We start from the raw sequence: 14,024 nt of genomic DNA, 5'->3' as shown, positions 1-14,024 counted from the left end.
GACACAGTCAGAGCCACAGAGGAGGAGCTGAGAGCTGAAGACGTCTCATTCCTCAACAACTACAAGGCTGCAGTGGAAAGAGTCCAGCGCTGCCCCCTGCTGGATGATCCAAAGCTGCCCTCAGGAGCTCTGATAGACCAGGCCAAACATCTGGGCAACCTGGCCTTCAACATCCGAAACAACATGAAGGACCTGGTCTCCTACACTCCTGTCATTCTGGATACAAACACTGCTCATCCAGATCTGATCCTGTCTGAAGATCTGACCAGTGTGAGAGGAGGAAAGAAACAACAACTTCCCGATAATCCAGAGAGATTTGATTCTCACTGTTGTATCCTAGGCTCTGAGGGATTTAACTCAGGGACTCACAGCTGGGATGTTGAGGTTGGAGGTAACACAGAATGGATACTGGGTGTGTTGGCACAGTCTGATCAGAGGAAGCGAGGCATACAATCTGGACTGGGTACAATAGGGTTCAATGACGGTGAATACTCAACATGTTCACCAGCATCTTCCAATGATCTCTCAGTAGAGAAGAAGTTCCAGAGGATCAGAGTGAATCTGGACTGGAACAGAGGAAATCTGTCCTTCTCTGATCTTGATACTAACACATACACACCATCACACAAACTTTCACTGAGAGGATGTTTCCATTCAATTTCAGTGGGGATAAAGTGAAGATATTACCCGTGAAGTTCTCTGTGACACTTAATCGGAGCAACTGAAGATGATTCCATTTTTGATGTTGCTTCTTTCTTAAAGACAAAAGCCAATGGATCTAAAAAGCACAATTCCAGATAATCAACGTAAAAGGATTAATGCTTAATCAAAAACACGTACAACAAACTTCCTGTTGGAAGTTTTTTTTTTTTTTTTTTTTTTTTTTTTGCGTTTCAGTCAGAGGAGTTGATTTTGTCAAGGTAATAAACTAACTTGTTAATTTCGTCTTGATGTAAAGTTGTTAATTTCAAAATGATGTGAGCTGTATTTCATGAAACCTGTGATCTTCTGTTGTTATGTTCATCTACTTTTTCTTAAAATCGTGTGAAAGACAATAAAAATGGAAATGTGAGGAGGAAAGGTCAGTGTTGTATGGTTTGCAGACCACCTACCATTGAAACCAGTTCAAGGAAATATGTGACATAATGTCAATAAGACTGAAGGTTTCAGTCATAGGTTGTTAGTATTTTTGTAAATAAATCAATGTAAACGTACATGTCCGTGTTTGTATCTATCCAAAAAATGTGATTTCATGGGTAAAGTCAGTATGTATGTCAAGTGTACTGCAGTTACCCGTAACCCGAGTGGAAAAGAAGGTTGCAAATAAAGCCTGAGGGTGAATGGAAGAAAAAAAAAAAAGAAATAATAAAATCATAAAAATGATTGTCACCACCACCACTCACCATGCAAGTCTCCATTTCTGAAGAAAAAGCATCTTTTAAAGTTTGCTGCACAACATTTGGACAAGCCTGTAAAATACTGGGAGAACATAGTCTGGTCAGATGAGAGCCATAACACACATCATATTTGGAGGACAAAATGCACTGCGTATCACCCCAAAAACACCACACCGACACTGAAGTTTGGAGGCGGGAACATCATGGTGTGGGGCTGTTTTTCTGCATATGGTACTGGCAAACTTCATATAACTGAAGGAAGGATGAATGGAAAAATGTACCGAGACATTCTTGAGAAAAACGAAGAGCAAGCAAGACCATGATCCCAAACACAGAGCCAAGGAAACTCTCAACTGGCTTAAGAGAAAGAAAATAAAGCTTCTAGAATGGCTCAGCCAATCACCTGACTGGAATCCAACTGAAAACATTTGGAAAGAACTAAAAATCAGAGTTCATAGAAGAGGCCCAAGGAACCTTCAAGATTTAAAGACTGTTTATGTGGAAGAATGGGCCAAAATCACATCTGAGCAGCATGTGACTAATTTCTCCAACAGGTGGCATCTTGAAGCTTCATTACCAACAAAGTCTTTTGTACAAAGTATTAAATAAATACCAGTAAGTGTGTTCAATGCTTTTTCCCTGTGTCATTTCACATTATTACACATAACTTAATTTTGGAACTTATTTGTTTTGGTTTCTTTCTATGTATGTATTACCTGGGTTGTTACCACCACCAGGTGAAAATTTCAATAGCACCAAATATGTTTACTATGAAAAGTTGTGCATGTTCAATATATAATTTACCTGCTGTATAAATGGACATATTTACACATCTACCGTTGGAAAAGGATGCAGACAGTGCAAAACAGCAGGTATAAATGTGCCCTTCTTCTTCAGCCTCATGCCTTCAGTGAAAATGTACTGGAGTCCACTGGAGTGCTAGTGCACTGCCTGTCCACAAAAAAAATAAAATAAATAAAAATAATTAACTTAGCAAATAGGGAGGAGTGTCCTATTAGATAATTAGTGAATGAGTGATTATTTAAGCCAAACTGATGGAAATAAGTAGCTTGTCATTTCTTCAACAACCATGTAGAAAGACACATCCCTAGGTGGTGGAGAAGATGTTAGTCCATTTGAGAAGGGTCGAATCATTGGCTGCATCAAGCAGAGGAAACATCTTAGCAGATTGAAGCAGAAAAGTATTAAAACTGGATTGAGACCTGCCCAATGCTGCATTATTAAAAACTGGAAGGATTGTGGGGAACCATCGGCTTCCAGGAGGAAATAAATCCTGATTGATGGTGATGTGTGGTCACTTAAACATTTGATGAAATTAAATGTAAGAAAAACAGAAGTAGAATTTAGGGCTATGTTTAATAGTGAAAGGAAAGTCCGTCTGTGAAATCGCTTCCTTTTGAGTTCCTATAACCACATGAAGGAGATGTGTGACGTAATGATATCAATAACACTAAACCTCAAAGATTATTGGTATTGGTATTATTGGAGACCAGTATTTTTGTAAGTAAACTCATTTAGAGTCACAAGTTAGTCTCTTTCTAAGAAATGGGATTATATCTGTGAAGTCAGGTGATCTAAATGAATATAAAAATTATGAAGAGTACTGCAGTTACCTAGAACCCAAGTTGATAAAGAGGATGTAGATAAAGAGATATGCTGAAGCCTGAAAAAGGAAATAACTCTTTGACTATTGATGAATCAGTTGGGTGTTAGGAGGAGACTTTAGATACAATCAGTGGTTCAGATCATCTAATGTTCTACAGAGTTGTTGAGAAATATGTTCAACAGCACATTCATTCATGGTTGAATACATCTATCTGCATTTGACGCTGTGATGAAATCCAAATATTATTGAAATATTCATATTAAATATATCCCACTGGCACATGGACTGTTTAGGTGCAGCACTGTGTTCTGTCAAATCACAAAGATGTGACTCTAAACTGATTCTATTCACTCACTCATGTTGGGTTGTAATTTCTGTCTTCCCCGTTTCCCCCTTGTTTCTTCTCTTCCTTTCCTCCCCCTCCGGCTTTAGTGAATGCAGCAGCATGTTATCTTTCTGTCTCAGAGTGTGTGTGTGTGTGTGTGTGTGTGTGTGGTGTGTGTTGGGGGGGGGGGGGGGGGGGGGGGGGGGGGGGGGGTTGTCTTCATTACTCTTCATCTGGAGCAGAGGAGGGATGGACAGTCCTGTCGGTAAACTGGATTATTCTGCTCGGTTCTGTTTTATTAGAGAGTCATGCTGTCAGTGTCTTAGTGTGTCTGTGTGCATGTTCGAGGTGTGTTTTGTTAATGAAGCTGTAATGAACAGCCATGGCCTGACATTAATGGATTCACTCACTTGATGAAAAGTGACTTCCTGCATGCTGAGTACTATGGATGTCTTAGTCAATCTGAGTCCCTCTCTGATGTTAAATATCCCTAAAGTTGACCCCCTGTAGATTAACCCTAACCCTGACCCTAGAGTCTCTCCTTGTCTTCTCTAGAGTCGACTGGATCCAGTGAATGTTCTTCCAGTCAGAGTTAATGTGGAGAGACGAGCTCGTACCTTGTGTTCTCTGCTCCAGAAATGTTCTGGTCCTAAACTCCCTAACCCTCTCTGGAAGATTGTTCTTCTAAACATTGCAGCATTCAGTGTTCGTTGTTGTTGTTTGTCAGCAGCCTTCGACCTGAGTGGACTCTGATTCTGATTAGATCATCTCCTACTAACACCTCACTACACATCCACATCACTCTAGATACTGACTAAAGACTGACTCACTTCACTATACAAGGCAGACATGGTTAGATCCAAGGTTCAGGGTCATGGTTTTGGTTCATGGCAGAGCTAAAATGGTTACAAAAGATCAGGCTTGAAGTCTAATACTGATCCAGTCAATGAATACTGATCAGGACATCCCTACTAAGCACTAACCTTGTGTGGGTTTTATTAAGTTCAGGGTGACAGAAACTGACTGACAATCTGTTTCTTTGTGTGCATTTATTTTCTTAAAATTACAAAAGAGGATATTGACTAGAACTGAAACATAATATAATGATATTCAAAATGTAACATAATAATAAAGTACATTTATTTGAATTTTAATCCAGATATCCAAGTCTAATTATTTAATTGGCAATTTTTATATTTATTTGGGGTAGTATTAGAAAAGATTTCAGGAACGTATTACTTCAGTGGAGGGACCTCACAAAGATAGAAACATGAATTAATCCGTCAGTTTGCATATGTAATGAGTGAAGGACGGAGGCAGGAGGAGAATAAATCAGAGTAATGAGAATTACAGAAATCCAGTAACCATGTGTTCAGTGATGTGGTTTCGTCCTTGAGATGAATATATCCTTTTAAATATTCTGCTTCCTTTTCCCGAGTCTCTGTCGAGGTGAGCGTACGGTTATTTAAAGGTTTGAGTTTTTTATGAGGTGTTTATTTATAATTTTACTACTTTTATTCTTATGTCTATTTTGTGAATGGTGATAAAAAGCTAAAAGAGCATCAGTGTTTTAATCCTCAAATGCCATTAAAAGAGTTTACTACTTCAGACCTGTTCAGTAGACCAATGCTCAGGATCATCTGTTACAGTAAAATATTACCACAAACCGTATAGTAGAGCTTATAATGTAGTTTTACCTTTAAATAAACTAACAGCACTGTTTGTGTTTGCTAATAGCCATGTACTGAAAGAGCCAAATGATTGTAGATCACGGGATTATTGGAATTACTGATCGTACAGATATTATTGTAAAAATACAATAATTATCATACGTCTGGAAATGCTGCATCCCATTCTTTGGCCGTCTCATTGGTCTACTGACAATTATTCCCTCGCTTCCCTCCGGAGTCTTGTTTGAATCATCTTCAAACTGTTTCTCACAGGAAACACATTTCTAGAATAAAGAACTGAACGGAGACTGAACCGAGCAAACTTGGTCTCATTAAAACAAAGAAGCTCATTGTTTTCTTGATGCAACTCACCAGAAGCTGTTCATGACCTAATTTGAGCCTCACGCTGAATTTAAATAAAATCTAAAAGTGTCATAGTTTACCATCGACGCAGGAGATGTGTCTTTTTTTGCCTTTTATTTTGCCTGCAGATAGTTGCAGAGACTCCGGAGTGCCTCTGCAACATGACGACGAGGATCTGGTGACATAACACCTCCTGGTTTGTCCGGTGTAATACGAGGAAGTATTTTTAAAAGAACTGCACACACACATACAACACACACATCACTCTCCCTCGTCTTGTTGGCTTCACAGCAGCTCGCCTCCGGGAATCCCTGCTCTTTGCTCAGGTGAATAACAAATTTATCTCTTTTATTCACATTAGGTGTGGAATACATTAACAAGACACTGCTGCGGCTGTGCTGCGTTTTCAGCAAGATGAATGTGCACCATTTGAAGTTATAGATCCACATGTTTAAGTATTCATGCAGCTGCAGCGAGTGACCTGATTGTAAATGAAGCGTCTGTGAAGAGGCAAGAAACCAGTGATACTCTGCACATCTGATCTGGATTAAAGTTTTAAAAGCTCCCTTCAGATGTCACATCTGGTTTCTAGAGTCCAGGTGTGAACACCGATCTGGTGTCAGTCCATGTGGAGGTGGTCTGGGACCCATGTGACCAAACTAAACAAGAATCTCATCCATCCATCCATCCATCCATCCATCCATCCATCCATCCATCCATCCTTTTCATCTTGGTCCTAGATCTGGATCATGTCTCCAAGTCTCCAACCATGTGTTCCTGGTTCTGGTTCAGTGGTCGGTAGAGATCCATCAGAGGCAGCTGATACAATATTCTACTGACCACATGGTGGCGCTGCTGCTGATTTACACACAGACTGAGACCAGATCTCCAGTTCTGGCTGGGGACGCATGTGGAGACACATTTTAATTAATGAAGACCAGGTGTGAACAGAGGAACTTGGAGCTGGATCAGATGAGATCAGATGTTGATGTGAGGAGCATTTTTCCTTAAGACAAACTGAAATCCAGAGAGGACAGATATTTCACAGTGAAGCTATTACACCTACAGCTTCAAATCTCCCACTTAAAAGGCTTCTGACAGCGAAGAGCGACTAAATATGTAATTGGCAGGCTGGCTAACATCCCAGCATGCAGCAGCAAACACTAAACACACCTTGAGATATTTAACTGGCATCACTACTCCTCTGCCTCTCTGACACTCTCTGTGTTCCTGACGACGGCGACGAAGACCCTCATTATTTAAGACACGGCTGACAAAGATGAAACTATCAGAGATTAAATGGCGTCTCATACGTCTCATCTCTCAGTGTGGAGTCATACGTCGACGCTTCGCTTTAAGATTATGCTGCAGTTATCAGGGAGGCACGAGGGCTGGAGGCTTGCCAGGGATTAACGGGAGGCAGGAGAGATGAAAGAAGACGGAGGATGGGGAAGGGAGGCAGAGACTTACCTCTTCTCGTATTCTCTTCACTGTTTCCCCTTTCTGTGGAAAGACAAGAAGACAACTGTAAATGTCTGAGAGAGGACTCCATGCAAGCTGGTCAAATACAGAACATGATGCATTAGGAGAGAATATCAACAACGGATACCAAACTACAAGAAAGGCTTTAACTAATTATTCTAAATTAGTTCTCAACATCAATTAGAGGCAAACATGAAGAGTTGGAGGACAGACGTGTGTTAGGTTTCTTTTGATAGGTAACCCAATAAAGTTTGATTTACTGTAACTACCACTAGGTTTTGGAATATTATTTTCCAAATGATTTGCAGCAGGTGACTGTAGTTAGGACACATCAACGTGATTATAATCCCACGTCAAATCTGACACAGCAGCTGTGTTTCCAAGACAGTTTTTCTCAAAATAAAAGCCTAAATCTGAAATGTTGATCAAGTCCATTTGCTCTTTGTACGTGTTTCCATTGAAAGGTGTTTAGTGAATGAGCTACAAGTCTGGTAAAGTGTCGTCTTCATGCGACGTCCCATAATTCTCTTCACTTTGAGGGAGATGGACTTTCAAATGAACCCCTTACCATTGCATTTTAGAGATAAACTGTTAAACGATACGTCTGAAAAATGACCTCATGAGAGAGTAAAGATGTTTTAGAGATATTTGAGAGGTTCTTAGAAATGCAGGTGTTTTCATCAACATTTTTTTAATTGAGATATTCAGGTTTTACACATTTCTAGGGGGAATGGAAACGTAGCAACTACCACTTAAAAATCAAAGGTTACACAGGTTTTTTCTAAAGTTATTATCAGATGTTCCAAACAAAGGTCATGTGGAGCCTCTTTCAGATGTATCGTGTAAAACTTTTTCTCTCAAATGTAATGGAAAGGGGGTCATGTGACCAGTTCAGCTGGAAGAAAATGGCTAAAACTCTTGAGTGATTTGGTCAAAATAATCTAGACAATTTCAGGGAACTCGCTACTGAATTCACAAAAAAAAAAAAAATCTAATAGTGAAAGTATTCCTTCACACAAAGCCCTAAAGAACAACGTCTACAGACCTTTACAATAATAGAATTATTCCGAAAATCTGAGATTTACTTTGAAATCAGAAACTTAGTTTCTACTCTGTTTAGTGTTTTTTTTAATTCCTGTTAGTTTGACTTTAAGTTTTCTCCTCTTTGCCATTATTAAACTACATTAGTTTAGATCGGTCATTCCCATTCTAGTTATTATCTAGAAACTGGTTATATCAATAAACACATGGCACACACTGGAGCAGCTCACTCCACAATTAAACCCTTTGAACTGAAACACTCCCTGAATAACAGGTCAAAGTTCAACATTTATCAAGAGATCTGGTACAGCTCCGCCCCCTCACCAGATTTACCTGAAACAAACCAGGAAGCTGTTTATTATTGTGTGACTAAGGAGAGACACAGATGATCAGATTCAGCTTCAGACCAAACTAACACCTTCCTCTGAGTGAGTCCAGCTACAGGAGAGAAAAGTGGAAACTACAACACTGCTGCTTCAAGCTGCTGACTCTCCACACACTGAAGGTGAGTTTGACCAAAAACAGGAAGTTAGTAGAAGATGGAGGAGACATGACTGACTGGACTTTGTGTCTGCTGTGTTCCAGCTTCACTCAGAGACTAAATGGCTTCCAGATCAGAGGAGGATCTCTGCTGTCCGGTCTGTCAGGAGGTCTTCACAGATCCTGTTGTTCTGTCATGTAGCCACAGCTTCTGTAAAGTCTGTCTGAAGAACTGGTGGAGACAAAATCCATTACAGCAGTGTCCAGTTTGTAAGAGAAGATCTTCAAGAGATGATCCACCTTTAAACTTGGCCTTGAGGAACCTGTGTGAGTCCTTCTTACAGCAGAGAGATCAGAGATCTCCAGAGGCTCTCTGCAGTCTGCACTCTGAGAAACTCAGACTCTTCTGTCTGGACCATCAGCAGCCAGTGTGTCTCGTCTGCAGAGATTCACAAAAACACTCCAACCACAGATTCAGACCCATCGATGAAGCTGCACCACAGCACAAGAAGAACCTTCAGGAAACTCTGGAGCCCTTAAAGGAGAAGTTAAAGGTATATGAAGAAGTTAACGTGAAGTTTGATGCAACAGAAAAACACATCAAGGTCCAGGCCCGACACACAGAGAGGCAGATTAAGGAGCAGTTCAAGAAGCTTCACCAGTTTCTAGCAGAGGAAGAGGAGGCCAGGATGGCTGCACTGAGGGAGGAAGAGGAGCAGAAGAGTCAGATGATGAAAGAGAAGATGGAGGCTCTGAGCAGAGAGATAGCAGCTCTTTCAGACACAGTCAGAGCCACAGAGGAGGAGCTGAGAGCTGAAGACGTCTCATTCCTCAACAACTACAAGGCTGCAGTGGAAAGAGTCCAGTGCTGCCCCCTGCTGGATGATCCACAGCTGCCCTCAGGAGCTCTGATAGACCAGGCCAAACATCTGGGCAACCTGGCCTTCAACATCTGGAACAACATGAAGGACCTGGTCTCCTACACTCCTGTCATTCTGGATCCAAGCACTGCTCATCCATGTCTGATCCTGTCTGAAGATCTGACCAGTGTTAGATTAGGAGATAAACAACAACTTCCTGATAATCCAGAGAGGTTTGATTGTTTCTGGTCTGTCCTGGGCTCTGAGGGCTTTAACTCAGGGACTCACAGCTGGAATGTTGATGTTGGAGATAACACATGGTGGTTACTGGGTGTTTTAGCAGAGTCTGTCCAGAGGAAGGGAACTTTAGGATCTGGGTTGTGGGGAATACTGTTCTATGGAGGTAAATACTCAGCATGTTCACCATCAGCTCCTTTCACTGATCTCTCAGTAAAGATGAAGTTCCAGAGGATCAGAGTGAATCTGGACTGGAACAGAGGAAATCTGTCCTTCTCTGATCTTGATACTAACACACACATACACACCATCACACACACTTTCACTGAGAGGATGTTTCCATTCATTCTCACTTTGGATAAACTCCCAGTGAAGATTTTACCAGTGAATCAGATCAGTTAGAGATAAACAGGATGATTATTAATGTTTATTGGGCTGTAACAACTAATAAATGTCAGTGATCATATAAGTTGTAGTTTTGTCGTCATGGTGTTCGGTCACTATGTCACTGGAACCAATGAAAACACATTTAATAACTGGTGGTGGAAGTAGATCATTGTGTTTGGAGTTTACGACACGTTGAAGCTAGAGATGATTTTTTCTATCAAAGGACCTGGAGCATCAGTTCATGTGAGGAAATAACTCACAGCAGATACTGGACACAAGGTACTGATAAGAACTGAATCTGAATCAGAATCAGAAAAGACCTTATTGTCAAGTATATCTGTACATACAATTTATTCCCTTAATGTTTGTTGCATGAATATAAAAAATAGATAAACTAGAACAGACTGTTAACATATACACATTCAACCACACAAGAATTCTATTAATTGCATGTACAACAAAAGGATCATTTACAGTGTGATGGTGGTGGGTTTGATGTGTTCATTTACTTTCTAATCTTCTGTTACATTGGGTTCTTTTTTTGTATTTTCAGGACTTGTATGAAAATCTGCGGATGTTTTGAATATTTTTATAAAGAAATGTAAAAGATTACATTGTACATATTGGTTTGGACATTATTTTTAAATATTTACAAGATTAAAGTAATAAAAACACAGTAAGACGTGTTTGTCATAATTCATGTAATAGAGGGGCATGTATAACGTCTGTTTCTGAGCTGGATAACATTTATCTCTCGTCACACCTGTCCTGATCAAGCATCCTGGTTCACCCTGATAGAATTCCTTTAGTCCACATCCATTCTGCTCTGCAGCCTGCCAGCCTCCTTTAACGCTGCAGGAAACCCTCGTCTCCACGCCGACACGACCCAACAGGAAGTCCAAGGCGCTAATGTCATTTTCACGCCATCTTTATGTCACAGATGTGCAGCTAATGGAGGGGATGAATCTAAATATACGCTGAAGGAAACCAGCTCCAATCGTGGGCTCGCGAATGTGCTGCGGGGGCATCGGTCATTATGAAGCTTCAACCCGCCTGTGACACATTTAGAAGGAATCCCACATGTTCTTTATTTTATTTAACACAGCGACACTTAAACTGACTCACATCCCTCGAGAGCAGCAGCTTTTCAGTAGAGATTGGAATGACAGGGAAATTTTCACATTATTAGTAGAGATTTCATGGTGAGGAAGGATTAAACTGGCTCTGATGTTCAAAACATGAGGGTTCATCGTTTTAATTTCATATCTTATTATTTTGTTTCACAACAAACTGTCCGTTTACTCATTCCATAGGCCGTATAAAAATATGGATGCCACATCTCCATTTCCACAGTGTGATTAGTACGGTCCGAGGGCGGAGCCACGATATTGATGCCCCGCCCACACTTCCTCCAGACTCACTGGTGTTTTCATTTAATTAATCCTTCTTCTCTTCCACCAGCTACAAGGAAATGTTGGATTACACACTAAACTTATTTTTTAATATTTTTGTTTTACCACTCCCACAGGACCTCTTTACGGAGCGGTTGGCATGGCAACTGGTAGTCACCATTATGTCACATCCTGTTTCTATAGCATCAAATGACAAACTAAACAAAACTCGTCCGAAAAAATTGACACTTGAACATTTATCAACATTATATTAACTACCTAAAATGACAGAAACCATCCTTAAAAAATAATATTTGACGTGTACTTTAGTGTTTTAGTTTGCCCCAAGTCCCACCCACTAACATGGAGGGGGTGGAGCTTATAAATGACCTATACTGCAGCTTCCGGCCACCAGGGGGAGCTCTACTGGCTTTGGTTTCACTTTAAAGGAACTGTTCCACCATATACCTTTATACTGTCTATAGTTTTATAGACACTACGTACATTCATACATCTTCTATTGACTGTATATATAAAGGTGCATATCCTATTTGTGCATATTCCTTGTATTTTCCATTTATATTCAGTTTTTTATTGCATTTAACACTTTTTACATTTATCTTGGAGCCCAGCAACAAGCCCATGTTTTGACCAGATAAGAAATTAGTTGAATTAAAAAGTAAAAAGTTGAGGACTCACCTTCCCGATGATGCTTCCAACTTCCTGGGGAGGAAATAGAAAGAGGAGATGAGACTAGAATCATCCTCAGAGACGTGAACAATCCTCCAGTTATACATGGAGACATATTTAGTTTGATTAACTGACAGCGTTGAAAGATGCCGACAGATCAGTTCAATTGTTAAACTTCATTTTCTTTGGCTTTGATCGATTTCTGGACGGAAATGGATGCACATAGTAATGGGAGTAAATATTTATCACGAGGCTGACGATGGGCTCAGACCCAACATCCAGGTGGGGCAAGAGGTGACCAGGAGGAGGGTCTAAGTAGTTCTTTGATGTTTCTGGTTTGGTTTTAGACATCAGTCAATGATTTCAAATCTTTTCTGTTGGTTTAAACGGAGTCTTAATGTTGTTTCTCCTGAACTTATTTTATGACTTAAGCAGGAAGTGAACTCTGGTCCAGGAAGTAGCCTCCTCCATGGTAAACACTAGTCCAGGAAGTAGCCTCCTCCATGGTGAACACTAGTCCATGTCTCTCTCAGACCAACTCAAATGAATTCAGATGACTAGATCGCAGGCTTCAGAAAGTCTTAAATTAAATCGTCTAAAAATATCTGAATATTGTTCCAGAGTCACGTTCATGCTCCGTTTACACCAAGAGGAAATGGAAAAGATTTGAAATCCCTGACTGATGGAAACAGTTTCTTCTTCTTCCGCCTCTCTATGAATCAAATCACCACTGGTTCCTCCTTTACTTCTCTTCCTGGTTCCACAGATTAAAGGACCAAAGGGGAATTTACTTGTTTTTGCTTTGAAGATCAAATAAGCGACCGTCTCTGGTTGGACTTGTTTTAATTGGTAGATAATAAAACCTCCAGGCTACTTTAGATTTATTTTATTTCTATTTGTTTCTTTGCGTTAGCAACACACACTCCTGTTTCTTTATTTGTACTTTTTGTCTCATTGTTCTTCTTCATAACATCGAGTTCATTCCTGGAGCCACGTTCTCTCGTTTTTAATTAGCTGCTGTGATTTAGTGAATTTTACTCCAACAGGAAGAAACAGAACTATTTTCAGCTGTGGATGAACACATCTGTTGTGCTTGTGTCTAATTCACATGAAGTTGGTCTCCTCACCTTCCCGTGCATGAGGAGGCGCAGCGTGAGCGTGACTCCCGTGGCCCCGTCTCCAAACTCCTGCTCACAGCTCATGGTGGAGGTGGTGGTGGTGTTGTGGGTGGAGGTGTGGGTGGACTCTGCCGCTGGGAGACGCATGAAGTGTCCGAGGGCCCCGAGTCGTAAGGAGCGTTCCAGAACACCAGGGAACCCTGAGGAGAACCCGGTGAGGGGGAGGACGGGTTCCGGGGCGTTTGGATGGTGGGACGGTACTGGTGTGTTTCCTCTGTGGGAGGAAGGGAAAGATGAGGATGAGAATATTATTTCTAGATCCAGGTCCTGACGGGACGAGTTTCAGAATCAGAGACTCTGTTCTGTCAAAGTGAACTCGTTAACATCAATTAATCTTCATCATGATTAATGTGATTAATGAAGCATCTGCAGCAGAACGACTGTGAACATGTCTCAGTTTGTCCAAGTAGCGTTAGCGTTAGCACCAGCTGATCCGGTAGTGACAGGCAGCAGAACCAACCCATAAAGATGGAAGACGCTAAACAGCACGTTGGTCCTCTCCATGGGACATTTGAGGACAAAGAAACCAAGAGGGACCAGTGGAGACACAAAGTATTATCACACTCTGCAGGAAGGAGTTTTCTTTCCAGCTTTAAACAGCACATTAACCAAGCCTTTTGTTGATGGATTTTAAATCAAATTGCTGTTGTGGGTCAGTGAAGTGTAGTTTTGAGCTCTGTGGTGAACAGCTACTGTCACAAACCAGGTCAGTTAGTGGCAAAAACAAAGGGAAATCCACACACGAACTAACAAATCAAAATGAATTTATTATGTACATGTCCGCAGAAAGGTCTAAACCAGGCATCACCAAATGGCGGACCCTGGTCTGGACACGGACCTATTGATGGTTCTTCCCGGACCTGGTAAAATTCTAATATCAACCCTTTAACCCCTGA

The 14,024-nt window shown here is 40.8% G+C and overlaps 3 protein-coding genes across 8 annotated transcripts in view; 2 read left to right on the top strand and 1 right to left on the bottom strand.

The window, feature by feature from the left end:
- Window positions 1–14,024, top strand: part of LOC125006460 (nuclear factor 7, ovary-like) — a 1,183,669-nt gene that overhangs the window by 478,841 nt on the left and 690,804 nt on the right. The gene's annotated exons all lie outside the window — the stretch shown is intronic.
- The window catches only part of LOC125006445 (poly(rC)-binding protein 3-like), a 100,215-nt gene that overhangs the window by 37,484 nt on the left and 48,707 nt on the right, over window positions 1–14,024 (bottom strand). For 4 of the 6 annotated variants that reach the window (XM_047582486.1, XM_047582490.1, XM_047582491.1 and 1 more), the window contains 3 exons: window positions 13,078–13,342; window positions 11,960–11,983; window positions 6,853–6,885 (listed from right to left, as the gene is read on the bottom strand). In XM_047582486.1, the coding sequence (XP_047438442.1) occupies window positions 6,853–6,885; window positions 11,960–11,983; window positions 13,078–13,215 (195 nt within the window). In that variant the 5' untranslated portion in view covers window positions 13,216–13,342. Of the gene's footprint in view, window positions 1–6,852; window positions 6,886–11,959; window positions 11,984–13,077; window positions 13,343–14,024 lie in introns of those variants that run through there. The other 2 variants (XM_047582488.1, XM_047582489.1) reach the window with 2 other exon arrangements.
- LOC125006463 (nuclear factor 7, brain-like) lies at window positions 8,508–10,548 on the top strand. The gene has a single exon (XM_047582512.1). It carries the CDS (start codon window positions 8,508–8,510, stop codon window positions 9,882–9,884), a length of 1,377 nt encoding a protein of 458 aa, XP_047438468.1. The 3' UTR covers window positions 9,885–10,548.

This window comes from Mugil cephalus, chromosome 4, assembly GCF_022458985.1.
Source record: "Mugil cephalus isolate CIBA_MC_2020 chromosome 4, CIBA_Mcephalus_1.1, whole genome shotgun sequence".
In the NCBI taxonomy this organism is placed as follows: domain Eukaryota; kingdom Metazoa; phylum Chordata; class Actinopteri; order Mugiliformes; family Mugilidae; genus Mugil; species Mugil cephalus.
Note: the sequence above shows the minus strand (reverse complement) of the source record. Positions and strands in the feature narration are given on the sequence as shown.